A 17,727-nucleotide genomic window follows, 5' to 3' on the forward strand; every position below is an offset into this window, starting at 1 on the left:
GGATTGGCTAAAACCAAACTAGCACACTTGCAACCTGGCTAGCTCAGGCAAAAGCCTGAAAAAATAGTCTGCACGAATTCAAGAGCAAGTACAGCTTCCTGCTGTGCCTGATCAACACTGGAAATGTCAGGTACAGGCAGAAAGCCTTTGCCTCTCACAAACAGAACCCATCTGAGTTTCAGCCTAGTATTGGCTAGACCTGTTTTTTATCTCCAGTTGAGTGCAGCATCTTTTGAAACATTTTTTTTCTTAGCATTTTTAAATTGGTATAGTCCTTTCTGTTCTTGTGCTTCCAAAGCTTTCCCCTGAACATATGTTTAGCCACTGCTTTCTTGCCTTCTTGGTTTCTTCACAGTTTAATTCCGTGTTAGTAATCGTCCCCCGTGACCAGGTCAATGTAACTGTGGTAGCTTGAGCATTGTCCTGTTAATGAACAGATTCTCATTGCTTGAGAAATCATGGTTTTAAGTAACATATTAAGACTTTTTCCATGGAGTTGTAGGAAAGGTCTTGGTGTAATGCTATCTCTGCTTATGCTGGATACAGTGACTAAAGTCGGTTTGTTCCTTGTAGTTCCTGACCACGAATGTTAGGATTCTTTTGTCAAATCTACAGTAATAAAATACAATGCATAAAATCTGTCCATCTTCTTGTGAAAGTTTTTGTAGTTTAAGATTTGTAGAATGTGTTGTAGAAATCTAAGTGGTTACTTTTATGAAATATAAAATTTCACCCCCCCCCAAGATGTTAACAAAATAAACCGTGTGCTTTATTTGCATATATTATAATTCTCTTATGCAAATTACAGTGCATTTAGTTTTCTGAATTGGAGACTTAGGTTTGGAATTTTTCTCTTTTTCATGACTGGTTAGAGAAATGAAAGTGTGATAGTGATCTATATCACTGATCTATATTTAGTTTAAACAGATTAATGAAGATGTGGCAACGTGTGTTAGAATTAAGAAGCTGTAGATAACACTGCCATTTTTTGCCTTGAAGCCTTATTGCTCTTTAACCCCCTCTAAGTTAAAATTGACATTGATCTACTACTGTGTTTTATAATCGTGAAGGATTTCAGAAGGTATTTTCAAGATGGGTGACTAAGCAATAAAATGGCAGGTGAAATTCAGCATAGATGAGTAATTACAGCTTCACATTGAAGTGATGGGCTCTCAGCATTTCCAGTCAAGAGTGAAGTCTTAGAGTTTTGGTTGATTTTGTCAAGAAAACATCAGTCAAGTGATCACTGGTAGTCAAAAAAGCAAAATACATTTAAAAATACTAGGAAGGTAGTAAAGAATAAAATAGCAACAATCATTACGCAACTTTCTAAACCTGTGATTAGTGCTCATCTTGAATTCTCTGTGCAGTTCAGGTCCAGCCACCTGAATGTATCATGTTGGAAGTAAGACACAGAGATGAAAGTTGAGAATACTTGGACTTAATTGCTCAATTTTAAAATCACTCTGGTGAATTGGAAAGCTCACATTATTTTAAAGAAATGCTTGTTCATCCCTATTAATTAAGGATTAAACAAGGATAATAAACCATAAGATTATTCTCATCTCTAAGCAGAATAAGGAATCCTGATATCCTGATCAGATCATGTGACATATGGGTATGAGGAAGGAGTGATATTCTTGTTAAGAATAAAAATAACTGTTCGGTACTGTGAATAGCATTATCCTGGATTGATTTTAACAACTGTCCGTTCTTAAAGTGCTTACTCATGTCATAACTTTCACATTTCATATAGCAAAAAGAATGTGAAGGTGACTTTGCTTGAATTAAATATGTTGTTTGAAGTTGGTTTTAGATAGCTAAAGCAACACAAAATATGTTAAGCTAGCATTCTGAGTCAAAGTTTTTAAGCAGGTTATTAAATATGAGTGATTTCTTAATTTCTGCCCCTCCCCCCCCGCAATCCTGGTCCAACTCAAATACACCCAGAGCCTTTCTGCCAAAGAAGTAGAACATTTGCAGTCTTACTTGATGGAAAGAGGATTTTCCAGCCCTTAATGTTTTTGAACCAGATTGGGTACTACAAATGAATGAATGCTGAGAAATGCAATCATATTTGACAGTTGGGTTTTGGTAAATGAAAGGACTGTCATTCAATAGAATGATGTTACTATCTCAAAATAATCTCGTTTATATCACTGCATTTTTACTTCCTCCACAGGTCTCTTGATACAATATTGAGCAGTGCAGTACAAGGCTTGTCTGTTCTTGAGTCTCATTTAGTGGAAGTGGAGGGAGACACTCTTTGCTTGTATGGTGCTGGAGCGCTGGAGTGCCTGGATCGAAACTGGAGCGTTCAAACAGCTGGAATTATTGTTGCAGTCTCCTTTATGTTCATAGAATTTGATGAAATTGTTCAAGTGTTAACAAAACTGAAGATAAAATTTCCTAATTCTGTGGTAAGAATGCCTCAAATTTCAGCTGTGTGAACAGCTATGGAATATGTATTCTCTAACAGAACCTTAATTTGATATAGTCATCCTTGAGTGCTTTCATATAAATAGAAACATTTGTGAATTACATATTTTCTTGGTGTTATCCTATAATGCTAACTTTAACTTGATGCTTCTTAAAAATCAAGACTTTAATTTAGATTCTCACACGGGATGGTGGTTGTTTTTTTTCAGACTGGTTATTATTTCTCTTAATTCCTTTGACCGAGCTGATTATTTTTAAGTTGCAAAACTGATGTGTAAATACAGTATTGCTATTCTACAATATTGTTATGGATCCATGGTATCAGGAGACCTTCATTTGTGTTGTGAGTTCAAAGATCAAATAGCTGATAGGATAAAAAGAGAGAGGTAAAATTCAAAGGGAATAGCTGGCTAAATCAGTACAGCTCTTGGAATTCCTCAGTTCTTGATGAAGCAAAACAACATAAATGAGATGTCCTGTTAGTACTTTTTTTTTCTTCTTGGACATTTAAATCAGTTGTTTTGAAGCAAATGGTAAAATAGTGATGACATACATAAAGCAACTTGTTACTCAGATGATGTGCCTCTTCAGCTCCCTGCTTTTTAAGGTTTTAAGTATAATAGAACTTAATGGTTTCAGTGAGATAGATAAATTTGTGGGGAACTTTAGACAAATTTACCTGTCTCAATGAAACAATTGTTTCATTGTGGGGGGGAATTTGTGGGGGATAGCAGAATCTCAACTATATTTTTATCTTCATCATCAATTTTTCCTCCTTCCCTCAATAATACTACTGTGTAGCCAAATATACCATGCACATAGCAGCACTAGTGTAGGGCGTGATTCAAAGAAACAGGAGGGTATGACTTTAATGCTAGCCTGCTATGGCCAAAAAAGCAGAATATTTAAAAACATATATTGTACTTATTTTTATGTGTGGATGTTGCAGTTGCTTTACTTGCAGAATTAAAATAAAAAATGCTCAGGTAATATCACTGCTTTTTGTAATGTTGAAAATATTAGTGCTGTTACAAAAGGGTTTATAAATTGCTTAAGGGCTTGTAATGTTGACATTTCTAAATATATGTAATACACCAGTTGGTTGATACATTGATGTGTTTTGCCACAAAGACCTTAAATGAAGTGAGTTCAGTTGCTTCAGCAGAGCTGAAGACTGTTTATTTGAGTTTGAAAATTGTTTGAGTGGCACATAATAGGAATTGTTGTGTTCATATTTTGTTTCCTTATTTAACTTACTATCGTTTGACTTTTTTTTTTTTTAAGCACCTGAAGTTTAAGGAGACAAATCTTGTGACGCTGCAGCAATTCAATGCATTAGCCCAGATGCATCGCATTGAACAGTTGACAGTTGATCCTCAGGGCAATCCGGTTGTCAACTTTACTTTGTGGAAATACTATGTTCTGTTTAGACTGAACCATTTTAATCTACAGAAGATAAATGGAGTAAAGGTAGGACAGTGTTGCTTCCTCCTTACTATTGGTCTTACAAGATAAATTAGCATTGTTTTTTTTAAAAAAAGCAGAGGAATTGCTATAAAATGAGCAGGTAAATTGGGAGGGGGGGGAATTTAAGTAGACTTCACCATATAATTTCTTGTGCTGTGCATTTGTTAAGTCCAGCTGCACTGTTGGACTTAGCAAAGTTGATAAGATTCTTAGTTGCCATAAAAATGTTGTATTGTCTCAAATGTTTACAATTGCAAATGACAGTCCAAATCTATACCTGAGTGGTAGGGATATACCTGAAGGGAAGACATTTTATTAGTATTTCTGCATGGGTTTCTAAAAAAAAAAAAAAATTTAAAGAACTGCACGATTTTACTTGATTTTAAGAAGCATTTATTATGTTTAGAATGATCACAGTGCTGACATTGAATATTTGTGCAAAAATGTGCGCTTGACAGACTACTTAGTTTACAGTATATGATTATTTATATTTTCCAGTGTTACAAAATATAGCTAAAATAATATTTTCTTCTTTAAGTCTATCACAGGAAAAAGTCTGTCTTTTTTTTTTTCTGCTTGTTATGTACAAGATCGTTAGTGTGTGGGGTTTTTATGGGTGTGTGTGTTATGTTTAAATAGAAAGTTAGGACACTAATATTGCTATTCTTTGTAGTTTGTGTTCCTCTTTACATCAATTGAAAGTAAATTTATTCAAGCATATAAAATGGTTATTTTATACTTGGGCTTTGATCATAAAGGGAGCCAGAATAGTTACGATGCAACACAATGTTTGAATGTATGTTCAATTTTAAATGCTAAATAAGTTTAAGTGGTGTTACGGAAGTTAATTAGAGCAAAAATAATACATAGCTTTAGTGTTTAGATCTGGTGTTTTAATTTGGTCATCATCATCATATGTTTTGGATTAGATATTTTACTTGTTATCTGATACAACCATAGCACGAACGTTGTGGTTTACTTGGTTTTAGTTCTCTAAAACATGCATTAGTCGCATAGAAGAGCAGGAGTGGGTTTAAGAGCTTACCTGGAAAACTATTAGAGAAAGGATGAGAAAAGATGAAGGATGAATAGAAATATGACTCACTCCAACAGCACAGTATCTTGAAAAGGAAAAAAAAAAAGATAGTAATCCCATGAGAACTTTAAAATAACCTTGAATTTAGTACTTTACAAAACATGCTATTCAAAGTTGATATATTTAAAAAAAAAAGGGGGGAAGAAAAAAAGGTTGAATGTGGGTTTAAAGTTTATTTCTTTTTTACTGCATCATATTTTCAAAATCAGCACTAGTGATTCAGATTAAAAGAAAACAGAAGATAACTCTTACCTGTTTGGTCTTCATGGAGAAAGAAAGAAAAAGAGAAAATAACACAACGATTTAAGTAGACTTTTTGTTAACGATCTCAAGGTCAGCAAATTCAGTTTTTGAAGGACAACTTTGAATTCGGTACTGCTTGGGGATGAATTTAGTAAATGGGTTTACATGTAGCACGGCATGCTTTTTATGTAGGACATATATCAACTCTTAAATACGTATGACCGAAGAACACTTTTTGTCCTCAACAAACTTTTTCAGCCAGACCACACTATATGAAGATGTACACACAGAAATCTTTTCCTAGTGTCATTAATCATTTGAAGAGTGTCATAGCCAAGCAAGAAAGAGATGAACGCTGATAGCTGTTTTTCATTCGTCTGCAGCAGAAGTCATGGTACCCAGCTTTGCGGATATATATTACCTTTTCTTTTAAAATCAATAATAGAAAATCCTGTTTCAATGTAAAGAATACAAACCCCTGAAGTGTGCTCTCAGACCTTACATCAGCCCTAAATAACAGATTCAGATGACAGAAAGGGAAATGCGTATATTCTGCTATTCTGATAATCACTTGTGCAATGTTTGTGAAGACTATCGTGTTGCCAGCTCTGAGGTACATATAGCTGGGGAGTAAAAGCAATATATACTAACTGAATTAACTAAATCAATTGCATAACTCTAGCACTTTTAAACTTTAAAAAAAAAAAGTATAAGGAAGGTTTTATTTTTTTCCCCAACCTCCCCTTTTGATTCCAGTTATGTTCCAGGCTAGAAGCTGAGTGTTAGTCTCTCCCTAACAATGATTTTGTTCCCTTGTCACACTGTTACATTTACTAACTGTGAAGAAGCAAATTCTCTTCATTGAGATACACTATTTGAAGTCTTTCCCAGTGATAGTAATCTCAGATTAATTAAGAGTTGTCAAGGTTTGAAGTTACTAAACTTTACAAAATGCTTTACGCCAAGTGGTATGGCATACAATGTAACAAATGCATCACCTTTACTGCATGGTGCCTGTTTCCTGTACTTGGCAAGAAGCAGGTATAATAGACTTACATTTATGTGATATTGTTATAATCTTTTTGTGATTAATGGAGCAAACAATGTATTGGAGTAAGATAGAGAACGTGAGTTTCTGTGAACTAGAGAGTGTATTCAGCATGGCTGTCTCTGTTGACCTGGTCCTTATGCTTCTCTTAACATAAATAAATAAATTAAAATCACTTATTTCTCCAGCAGACATTTCTGCCTGCAATGGTCTTTGTTTCCCTAGCTGCCTTCCGTGCTCTTTGTTTTAGACCTTGTTTCTGTGAACAGACTGTTTAGCAGGGTCATCTACTCTTAAGCTACTAAAACTTATTTAATTTTAAGTGAAAATGAGCAAATCTAAACACTGAAAATGGAATTGACTTTATATTTCTTATTTCCTGACCTATGTTTTCTCTGGTGAATTTCTCCCTGTATTATGCTGTTGCAGTATACTTTAGGCAAGGGTAGATTGTATACTCTATAAACATTAAGCAAGAATGTAATAGAATTATGTTAATTTGGACCAAAATTCCATTTTACTCACACATTTGAATAATACAGAACACAAAAATTGTCTGTAAGTACTTAGTAAATATTGTGAGTATTGAAGTTTATTTAATAATGGGTTGCTTTCCAAAAATATAAGATGAACGGAAATTAAATTTGCTCCAGAAGTTAAGAAGTCACTGAGTGAGTTTCATTGTCCTGTGTTATCCAGGTCAGATTTAGATGATCATAAAGATTCCTTCTGCACTCGGTGGAAAGCCAGGAGTCTAGAAATTGTGCCAACAAACTTTTGGCAGTTGAAGTCAGTTCATAGTCTGGCCATCAGGGCAGGAGAAACACAGGCCATGGTCTCCAGAGGTTATGAGCCAAGACAAACAAAAACCAATAACAGCAACCACCAAAAATTAAACCCCTTCCACCTTCTTTATACAAAATTGAAAAGTGTAAAATTAATCCTGAAAATTTTTCAACCATTGAAAATTTGTTTAAAGAGACATCTGTAACTTAATGTTGACAGAACAGTATGGGTGATATTTAGAGAAGTATAATGGAGGAACACTTCGGGGGTTGAAAAATGCAGAGAAAATAGTACTCTCTTCCCCCCCCCCCTTTTTTTTTTTTCTTCTCTAAAGCCTCTCTTTGTAGAAAGTTTTCGCTATGATGCTGCCAAAACAAGAGAGACCGTAACTTATCTTTTCACATGTGGGTGCCCAGAATCTTTTCATTTCTGCAGCATAACTTGATCAAAAATTTTCCAGTAGACCTTCTGTAAGTGCATGCAATATGGAGCAGAATTAATATGTCTGGCCTTCAGATACTCAATGTAAAAAATCGTTATAAAATTCCTCATTTCATGAAGAATATCATGAAGCACAGGGTAGCATGTGTATACATTAAAGTTTCCAGAATTACAGGAAATAAAAGCACAAGTACCTCATTTGGTTTCTTTTAACGTACATTTAAAGTGCCAGTAAAAGCAAATCTACATTTTGAAGATACGCCTGGAACAGATCTGGATGCAGTGTTCTGTATAACAAATTTCAGTTGATTCTCAATGTACGTATGTAATGAAATATGAATGTGCCAATTTTGAAACTTAACATTTTTCTTCCCCTTCTCCCCCTTCCCTCAGGTTACTGAAAATGATATTGTAATGGCAGAAAGGCTCTTTGGCATCCTGGCATATGTAGCATCTTCTGAGCTGCCACATTATCGCATGCTTTCATTATTTGGAGAATCTAGGTAAAATACAATGAACAGAACTGGAATTTGTCCAGAACATATTGTTTAATTCTTTTGCGCACTGTCGTGATAAATTCTTTCTAGGTAAAAAGATAAAAATTTCACAGACAACAACTTACAGAAGATAGGTTCTCTGCTTATTGCAGAAATATTAGCATCTCCTGATTCATGTAGACAGAGGTTTTCATAGAAGTTGTATGAAGTTTGCTGAGTAAGATTAAAAGGCACATGCGCACAAATGCACTGCTTGTTTAATTCTCCAATTGTACTGGTATGGGTGAAGATTTATGGAATTTCACGATGAAGACTGACTTTATAGTGGGTGACTATAACAGTTAACAGATTTAAGAGTTGGTGCTGTGAGAAGAAAGGTGCTTAAAAAGACTATTTTTAGTCTTCTGTAGATATGTACTTAAAAGTTTAAGCTGCAAGACTTCCTATTTAGGAGATGCGATGTGATATATGTCAAAAAGTCGATTGTATAGCAGCAAATTAACGGAGGAATATCTAGAGTCATCTGTATTTTGAGTAACTTAAGGATGCAATAAACTTGAAAGCTCATAAAGTACATGTTCAAAGGGAGAAAAGAAAAAAAACCCCACCCTCACTAGAAACATCTGCACTTAAAAAAAAAGTTTCAATAATTAAAACTGTAAATCTCTCTCATCTTTTCACAGGAGGAAGCAATTCCATTGTCTGCTGGAGGGAAAGGGAAAGAAATCTGGGGTTGGAGGTGAGGAAGGTAGTGATAACAGAAGAAATGGAGGAGAAAGCACAGCTCGAGCAACATTGAATTACATGACAAAGGACTTTCATATGGAAAAGCTTGAGGTAAGTATATCATTACAAAATACTTTCATCCTCTATTATATAACTTTAGACTACTACTCATGGAATTTGTCTATATATCAAGTTTCAGTTGTGCTATTGAGAATGGTGGTTTTAAAATATCACTGCTTACCATATTTACATGTATGATCAAACATTTCATCTAACTGATCTTTGCCAGAATACTGGATAATGGTCAGTTTCTGTCTTTAGTGAAGTGGTTCCTGAATAGTGCCGCAGTCTCAAAAATACATTCTTACCTACAAGCCTTACATTCGTAATGAAATGTACCTGCGTTAGTAAAATACAAGAAGCGAGCACAGTTTTTTACAAAGAAAAATGAATATTGGACATGTTAGGATTTTCTAATGGAATTAGAAAGTCAGAAAGTATATCCCAAAATGAATTGGTGAAGAACACCTTCAGACAAGATTTGAGATAGTGCAGACTGTAGTAATAAAGAGCTGTTTCCTAGCTTTTAAATGAGCTACAGGAAAATAAATATATAGGAAATGTATTAGGTTTAATTATTAATAAAATTGCGAGCTGGCTTGTTTCAGACAAGTGCATCAGTCATGCTTGTTTTAGTTTGTGTTTCTGATCTGCTAACTCTTTTGCTTGGGCAGAGGGAAATTGGGCAGAGGGAGAATATGCTTCTTTCAGCCACTATCTCCTTTCTGAGCAATCAGCATGAGTTGTAGCTGTATGCACCCTGCTTCCCACATTTGTCCCGTTATTTGCTTTTTGATTATGTGGAAATATATAAATCCTCTAGTGCAAGAAATTTAAATCAAGTTCAGTACACACTGAATTCAGTTATTGCATTGTGGTTTTGTTATCTCAGATCCATAGCATAAAAGAGAGACAGTGACTGCATGTGTGGAGAGATTAAATTAAGAAAACATTTTAGTTTCAAAAGCTGTGATAGTAGCTCTTAAAACTTTGAATGGCGTAGAGTAAGACAGTGAGCCATTCTTCTTGTCCTTTACCATGGAACAAGCACTATAATAGAATAAGCTGGGTATTTGTACAGTCCATTAAATATATGTTTTCTCTTCTCACTGCAGCAATTCACACCTTGTCCTTTGTAATAGCGTTATGTATGTGGCAGCAGATGTCACAGGATTTCACAAGAGTGATCAGTAAGATAGGCAAAAAGGACTGATTCCAGTTCCCCATCAGCAGTCACCTAACATAATAAATGTGATCAAATAAGTTTATTGCTAAAGATGACAGTCTGAGTCATTGATTAGTAATTTGGTTTTTTTAGATGAAACAGCTGGAAAGTATTTTCTCTGCTGTATCACTCATTTAAGAAAACTGCTGTTTTGATGGCCTGAAGCATGACCTAACATTTTTAACAGTGCCATAAATCAAACTGGTTAGATATTTAGCACCAATATAACTTACTGTTCAAACTTATTATGGCGTTTTATAGAAACTCTGCAGAAACAGGGATTAATACAGTTTGAGTGACTAAAATGCAGAGCTAGTAATTGCACAAAGTGCAATTTTTTTTTTTAATTAATTTTTTTTAGAGGTTCAGGTTACTTCAGTATCTAATGTAGTACATGTTAGGAACCATGCACTTGCCAGAGTCCATCAGGGAACCTGTGGAAAGGATGCATACTAGCATTTTCTTTTGTGACAATATGCTTAGTTCTTGTTAAGGCAGGTGGATAAACATATACTTTCCAACTGTTGTACTGTAATCATGAAAAGCTGAGAAGGGAACGGAGAGAAGGAAGGCAAGTGCTCTGGTGCTTAATAATTTCTAAAAATTTTCACTGCTATGGCAGAAGGCAACAAAAACTGTAATGCTGTTAAAAGATATTTATATGACTACTTAAAAATGAATTTCAGATAAATTAATATAATATGAATATTATTAATACAGTAAGATTCTGTGGCCACACTCATAAAAGCTTGACTTAGACCCTGGGCCATGCAACTTCAAACCAGCAGGAAAAATTGTGCAATGGCCTCTTTGCCTGCTAATCACTATGTTCTTTAATTCATTAAATTTTTGTGGTTGTTCTTTGGCTTTGCTCTTGTGTAACCTTTTCTTCCTTTGCCTTATATAATGTGTAATGGTTCTCCCATGCAGGAAATCAAGGAAAGAAAAACATTTTGCCAGACATACGTCGAGAACTTAGTGAAAGAAGCAGCTGACATCAATATGAAAAACGAGTCGTTGCAGAAGCTCTGGCCTCAAATGTTCATTGAGCTTGTCAGAGATGCAGTAATAGAAATACGCAATAAAAATTCCTACATGAAACTCTGCTTACAGCGGATCACTGATCAAAAAGAGTAGAGTCAAGGCTTGTTGTCTTGCAAACTTTTGGTTTCAGTATTCTATGATGTTTTACAAACTTAAAACAACAGAATATAAAATTTCCATCACTATGGCATACTTCACGCACACCCCCTCCCCCAAAGGGAGGTCTTTAAATCTTAATTAACTCTTGATATTTTTGAAATAAAAGTTTACTTGCATACTGCTTTAACAACACTTCCTTGGCTGAAGTGATGAGATAGCATGGAAGTAACTTGGTGATTGTCATGTTTTACTAAGTTCCTGTTTATTTTTTTTCTGCTACCCTTGCTTCTGTAGTGCTACAGCATTGACTTTTAAAGAACAAATTTACTCTGCTTGCCTTATTTTTTTATTGAACACTTTTCAGTTGTCACCTTTTTGACTGTTTGCTGCTGTTTAAAATAAACCAAGAATAGTAGCCAATTTTTTTATGAGCAAAAGCTAATAAATTATTTTTACATCCTGAACTTGATGAAGACTTATTATTGTTGAATATGTGAGATTATAGAACACATTTTCACATCAGCGCCATCACAGTGCTCAGTATATCAACATTTAATGAGCCTCATTCTCAACTGAACAAATTGCCCAAACTTGATTTCAAGTGTGTTTTATTAATTTTATTTGTATTAGTTTGTGTGAATTATTATAGGTAAAATATGAATTCGAGGTATACTCACTTAAGCTTTATTTTTGTTCTGTTAAAATAATGTTTATAATATAATTCTTTTGTTTCTTTGTTAGTAATGATTAATCTTTGAGGTTTGCCAAGGTCAAGTGAGCTAAAATGCATGCATTACATCTGGTAAGGAAACCGATGACTACTATTCAGTTGTAATTAATTTCTGTGACTGTGTGAAAATTCCATATTTGTTATCAATAAAAAGAAATTCTTCACTTTTGCCCTTCACAGATACTGTAAAGAAGTACTGTGTGCAAAGAAAAGACTTCGCCTTAATGCTGCATGAAGAGATGAGACACAACTTGCCCCCAAAATCAACTGTGAATGGGTAGAAAAAACATGTTCCATAGTACAATAACTTCCACTGTAAACACCTTGCCAGCTTCTGCCCAGAAATTGAATTTAAGAACTGTTAGCAAGTCAAGCTGATTCCCATGGCTAGTGTTCATATGCGGGTAGAAGGCTGTGCCACTTAAACTTAATTTTATAGTTCCATTGTATCTTAACTAAAACAATCCAGAACCTTTGTGCATTCTTTTACTCAATTCAAATGGATCTTATTTTACTTAACCTCATTTATAAAAAAGAAATGTTCGTAACCAAAGAACTTCCTGCAAGGGTTTTTATGGCTCAAAACTCAGTTTATTTTTAAACTTTACCTGGACAAGACACTCTGGCAGAGCAGAGATGCAAATACTTGTGTAAGTTTCTATGCCCTGAAAATAGCCTTGAATGAGTAGCAGGAGTCAGGTGGTCATAGGTATTTGGAATACACAGTCTACTTGCATTCACGTCAAGCTGGTGCATCTAAGTTGTCAGAATCCATTTTCAGAGCATGTTACGGGTTAACAATAGCATGCATACTGTTAAACGTGATTTTCAATTTAGTTTATGTTATGTGTGATCTTCTAAAGCATACTTGCAGGTAGTTGCTTTTCAGTCTTTACAGAATTTATTGAAGGTTAAGTCACTGAAATTCTAAGGAAATGTTAAAAGTCCTGAAGAAACTGCTCCAGCAGTTGATAGAATTTAATAGACACAATCACCCCTCCAGGCTTTTTGAACTGCTTCATGGAATTTATAGTAAGATTAGTGTATTTGATAGGATTTTTTTTTCTTTCCATTGGAAAATTGCACTCTCAAGTCATACGGTGCATTTTATTAAGGGAACAAATTAAGACCCCGCAAAATGTGGGAAAAGGAGAGTTTACATTGTAGAAATACAGTCAGTATAGAAATTATCACACAAAAGTTTTTTGGATCCATCAGTTCCTTTACATCATTTCTGTGCAAAGGGGGTGGGTGGAGCAATTCCAGCTTCTGCATGGGGACAGAAACCTCAGCAGCTGTGTGAAAGTGCGGAACTCTCCTGATGATGTAGCTGGAGCAGATGGGCCCCTTTTGAATCAGATTCAGCAGCAATAAAAGACTGGAAAAAAATGTTTTAAGAAGGGTGGATTGGTCTAGAGGAACAGGAAGTTCTCCATGGGAAAATCCAGAGAAAAGCCAGACATTCTGATACTGAGGCTTTAGAAGTATAATCCTGATAGGAGGCTTTAAGGTAGGGTCTTGAAAAAACTAAGTGAAATGCATCAGAGGGTATTGACTGTGAGTTGTAGAAACATCTCCTTAAAATGCTCTGTATTCCCAGTGGTCTGTGAATGCTGCCAGTTTGGATGACTTTCACTAATAGCAGCTGTTTCATAACAGGATTGCTAAATGGCTGAAGCAAGGGTAGCTAGGCAGCTATTAGAAATGAAGAAAAGATTAATGTTGCGCTGCACATGTTTTTTTCACATAGAACCAGTAAGAACAAAAAAACCTTCTAGTTTTTTACTAGTTCTTCTTAGGAAACAAGTGAATGATGGACTAAAGTGATTAGACCTAAGAGTACATAGAATTTTAAGCAGCTGGGTGATATTAAAATTGTTAGCATGCTATATGCTGTTTATGTGTTCATCAAAATTATTTGTCAATTCATACTGACTCCTGGGATACATTACTGTAGTTGCTGATTAAGGAGTTTGAGTACCTAAAAATTTGAAGGTGGTATAAGCAGCAAATTCCTAGATGTCCTGGAACTTAAGTACTACGTACATAAACTCTCTATGGTTACAGATATTAATTGAGGAGTTAAAATAGCCATTGATTTTGAAGCTGGGGAACTTTTAATAAAACCTTCCAGGATGAAAGCAGTTATATTTTTCTGCTTCAAAAGCCTTTAAATGCTGCATAAAACCAAGTGTTGATATTGTTAATATTTCATTGATATGCTATCCAAAATGGACTGTTGTGATCCCCTCATGTAGTCTGACTTTCTGCACAGGACAGGAGCTATTATTGTAAAAATTCCGTATGTTAACTAGAAATCATCTTAAGGGTTAAAAAGATATTGTTTTGACTTTTAAATCTTTTGAAAACTTTTTTCCATTGATTTTTGGATTATTTATCCAATTTCCTTATTTTCTGAGACAAATTTCCTCTATGTCCAGACAAGGGCAGATAATCATGTCTCTTACTTTTTTTTTTCAGTTTAGCCGTATCATGCATGAAGGCTCCATTATGTCATGCAGAGTCATTGTTTATTACGCAACTGAAATTTGATCTTCAGTAAGGAGACTGATGAAGAGCTGTATTTCATACACTCCTTTTGATATAGGATCTGAAAAAGTAATAGAGCTGCAGATATGCTGCCACAGTGGAACAAAGGGAGAAGTGATTCACTTGATGCAAATCAAAAGCTGATCCTGTCAGTTTTAAGGAAAAAAAAAAAGATGCTGGGAAGAGGTTTTAACTGAGCATTGTAAAGTAAGTAAAACTGCTTTACTGCCTGGGACCAAGTGTTAGATCTGAATCTGGAAATAGCTGAAAACTTTGTTGTCTGGTCTGTGTGGATCAGTGATATAAAAGTGAAATATCTTGTTCCACTGCTACAAATGGTCATACTTTTATCATGTAAACTATTTAAAACAACAGCAACAACAAAAAAAAGATTAACCTATTAAAACACCGGCCATCTGCAGATTAAGTTAGGCTATTGTGCAAACAGTAGTGAGTCCACAATCTACACATGCATTCTGCAAATTCAAGACAAGTGACTACTTTTTTTTTTTTAATCAGAGCTGTAGGCTGTAAAAGTGACAAACATTGATGCTTTCTGTTGCTACTTTTTATCATAGTGACACATCAGGATGAACTGCTCTTTGTTAGCTAGTTTATTTAAAGAAGCCGAGGCAAATACTTGCTATTTCATATTATTAAGCAGCATTAACAAAGATGTGATTTAGATTGGGAGGTCAGTGTGCATATTCAAAATCACAATAGCAGCTATTAGTTTTGATTGGGAAAACAGACTGCTTGAATATGTTTCTGTTCCCACATCACACACTTTGCTACATCTTGAAGTCCAGTTGCAGTGAAATGAGTTTTCTCTTTAAGTTGGAGGCATCAGTCTTTTGGGGATTTATAAGACTTGGTGTTTTGTTACACACATGTAGAACAAGGAGAGGGAAAAGAAGAGACTAGCTATCACTTTGCTCTATGGTGTGATGAAGTTGCTTTTACTCCGAAGTGAATATGAACTGTTTGACTTTTTGCATACTAAAAAGTAGGGAGTGTAGGCTACACAGACTTTAAACAATCTTTCAAAAGGCTCATTGGTATCTGCTTACACACATCACCTCAGAGCTGGATTTTCTTGAGGATGAGCTAAAAGAAATTGAATCTAAGGCACTGTTTATACAACCCAAGTATCTAATTTTGTTGGCTAGCTTTGCTATGCTTCTGCTCTCGGGGGAAGAAAGATAAGCTCATCTGGAGGAACTCTTGTCTCTGTTTATTGTGGTGAAAACAGCATTTCTTTACAAGCTGTGTATTGGATCTCATATGCCATACTTGTGTACAGATGGGGTGGACAGATGCTTCTGCTTATTGTATCAAATGTCAGGAAGCAATTGAGAAGTCTTAATGGGGGAAAAACTGACTCTCTTGAAGTTCTGAGTTGTTTGGGTTTGGTGGGGTTTTTTTCAGTTATAGATAAATGTATTGCAAGCAGAAACGTACTTGACTGATAAAAGTAGACTGAGTGTAAAAAACCAAACCAAAACCAAAAAAAGAACCAACCACCAACTCCCCCCCCCCCCAAACAAAAACCCAAAAAACCCCAACCAAACCAAAACAAAAAAAACCCACAAAACTGCAGGTTAGAATATTTATACCAAATCCAGCATTAGAAGTATCCAACATCCCCAAGAAATGTGTTTGTACAAGACAGCCTTATATTCCTTACTACTGACTACATTGACTTGAGGAGGCCCTTATATGTAACTGTTCTAACCAGCTTTTTGGAAAATACAAACTGATGACTTCATGATTGCTCTGGACTTTGGTTGATTGGTGCAGTATAAAATAATGTAATCAAGACAGCAGGATCAGACTTCTTGGTGCTGTAATCTGTTGGTTAACAGGATGACAATGCTTAATCCCACTTTTTGTTGCAGTCTTCCTGATTAGGCAGCTAATTCCATATTAAGGAAAATCTTGTGTGCAATCCTCATTCTTATTATATAGTGCATGGCATCTAGTATATTGCTACATCCATAAATGGGATGCTTTCTAGTTTCAGACAAACTATTCCTTTCACTTTTGTGTGACTAACATGGGTATCACAGAGGTTAAATGCTGCTATTAGCAGTACTTCATTTTATACCTAACAAATCTGGAACTTTACATGAACACTGAGCGGATCATAAACAAGTTCATTCTTTCTGGAATACTAGACATGGATAACATAAACAGCACTAACATTTTCAAAGCAGTGAGAATTATACCTTTCAACAGTCAAGGTAACGAAAAGCCTTTCTGCATGTAGTATTGAGCATTTAACACTTAAGCACAGAAGATAGCCTGGAATGACATATGGTTTCCATCTACTTATATCACTACACAAGAGATTGTAAAGGTAATTTAAACTACAGCGGTGAAGAAACTGTGTCCATGATTGTGGTGTGGTTGTGTTATATGCTCACATAGTCTAGACATCTTACTTGGTTATGCAAGTAACAGTGATATTAATGTAATTCACACTCAATGAAAGAAATCATAGCACTATGTAGAGAAGCCATGACTTTACAGTAATAAAAAATGCGGAGTTCATTGATTAGCTATTATATTACACTTAGAAATGATATTGTGAGACAATATGCTGTGGTTTGTGTTCTATATGGATATGTAGCACATTTGCTGCCTATTTGCATTAAGCTTCAGTGATCTATGTTTTCTGATAATGTAAAGAAATAATTCTCAAGAGTGATGAAAGAAACCAAGAGCACAGAGTATAGCTTTCTTCCAGTTTCTAACTTGGCACTGACAATAGCATATATTAAACTTCATACAACTGTCATATCCTGGGTGAAGTATGCATGTTAAAGCTCTCAGAGTCATTTGACTACAAAGCTTTTGTATAAGTCTACAAACAAGATCCTCTAGGGAAATGTTACTTAGATTCCAAAGAGATGTTAATAACTGTAATAAAATGTAAACATTCAGGTTTTTGTAATCCAGAAAATGTGAACTGGCTTGTCAGTTTAGACAAGAGAAGAACTGGGTAAATATTAGACAGAAGGATTCCCAGGTATGACAAGTGCTATTGGAATACAGAGTGAATAGTGAAGAGAACATTTATTAAAGTGATTTTGCATTCTTCTGGAGACTGTATGTGAATGCGTGGAAACTGAAATATATAAACCCACAGCAAAAGACTTAATCACTCCCTAAAAGACATGAGCATGAAAACCTCTCCCTGATGTTGTGGCAGTTACTTGTGTTGTTTTGTTGTTGGTTTGTTTTTTGTTTTTTTTTAAACCGCCAACTAACAAA

At 35.1% G+C, this 17,727-nt stretch overlaps 1 protein-coding gene across 1 annotated transcript in view; it reads left to right on the plus strand.

Moving 5' to 3' along the window:
* LRRC49 (leucine rich repeat containing 49) overlaps positions 1–11,560 on the plus strand; it is a 60,059-nt gene extending 48,499 nt beyond the window's left edge. Inside the window, exons 13-17 of the mRNA XM_009321602.1 lie at positions 2,183–2,420; positions 3,724–3,909; positions 7,914–8,023; positions 8,701–8,854; positions 10,959–11,560. Of these exons, the coding sequence (XP_009319877.1) occupies positions 2,183–2,420; positions 3,724–3,909; positions 7,914–8,023; positions 8,701–8,854; positions 10,959–11,165 (895 nt within the window). The 3' untranslated portion in view covers positions 11,166–11,560. The remainder of the gene's footprint in view (positions 1–2,182; positions 2,421–3,723; positions 3,910–7,913; positions 8,024–8,700; positions 8,855–10,958) is intronic.
* The last annotated feature ends 6,167 nt before the right edge of the window (positions 11,561–17,727 follow it).

The sequence above is a fragment of the Pygoscelis adeliae genome, unplaced genomic scaffold (assembly GCF_000699105.1).
Source record: "Pygoscelis adeliae isolate BGI_AS28 unplaced genomic scaffold, ASM69910v1 Scaffold183, whole genome shotgun sequence".
Taxonomy (NCBI): Eukaryota; Metazoa; Chordata; class Aves; order Sphenisciformes; family Spheniscidae; genus Pygoscelis; species Pygoscelis adeliae.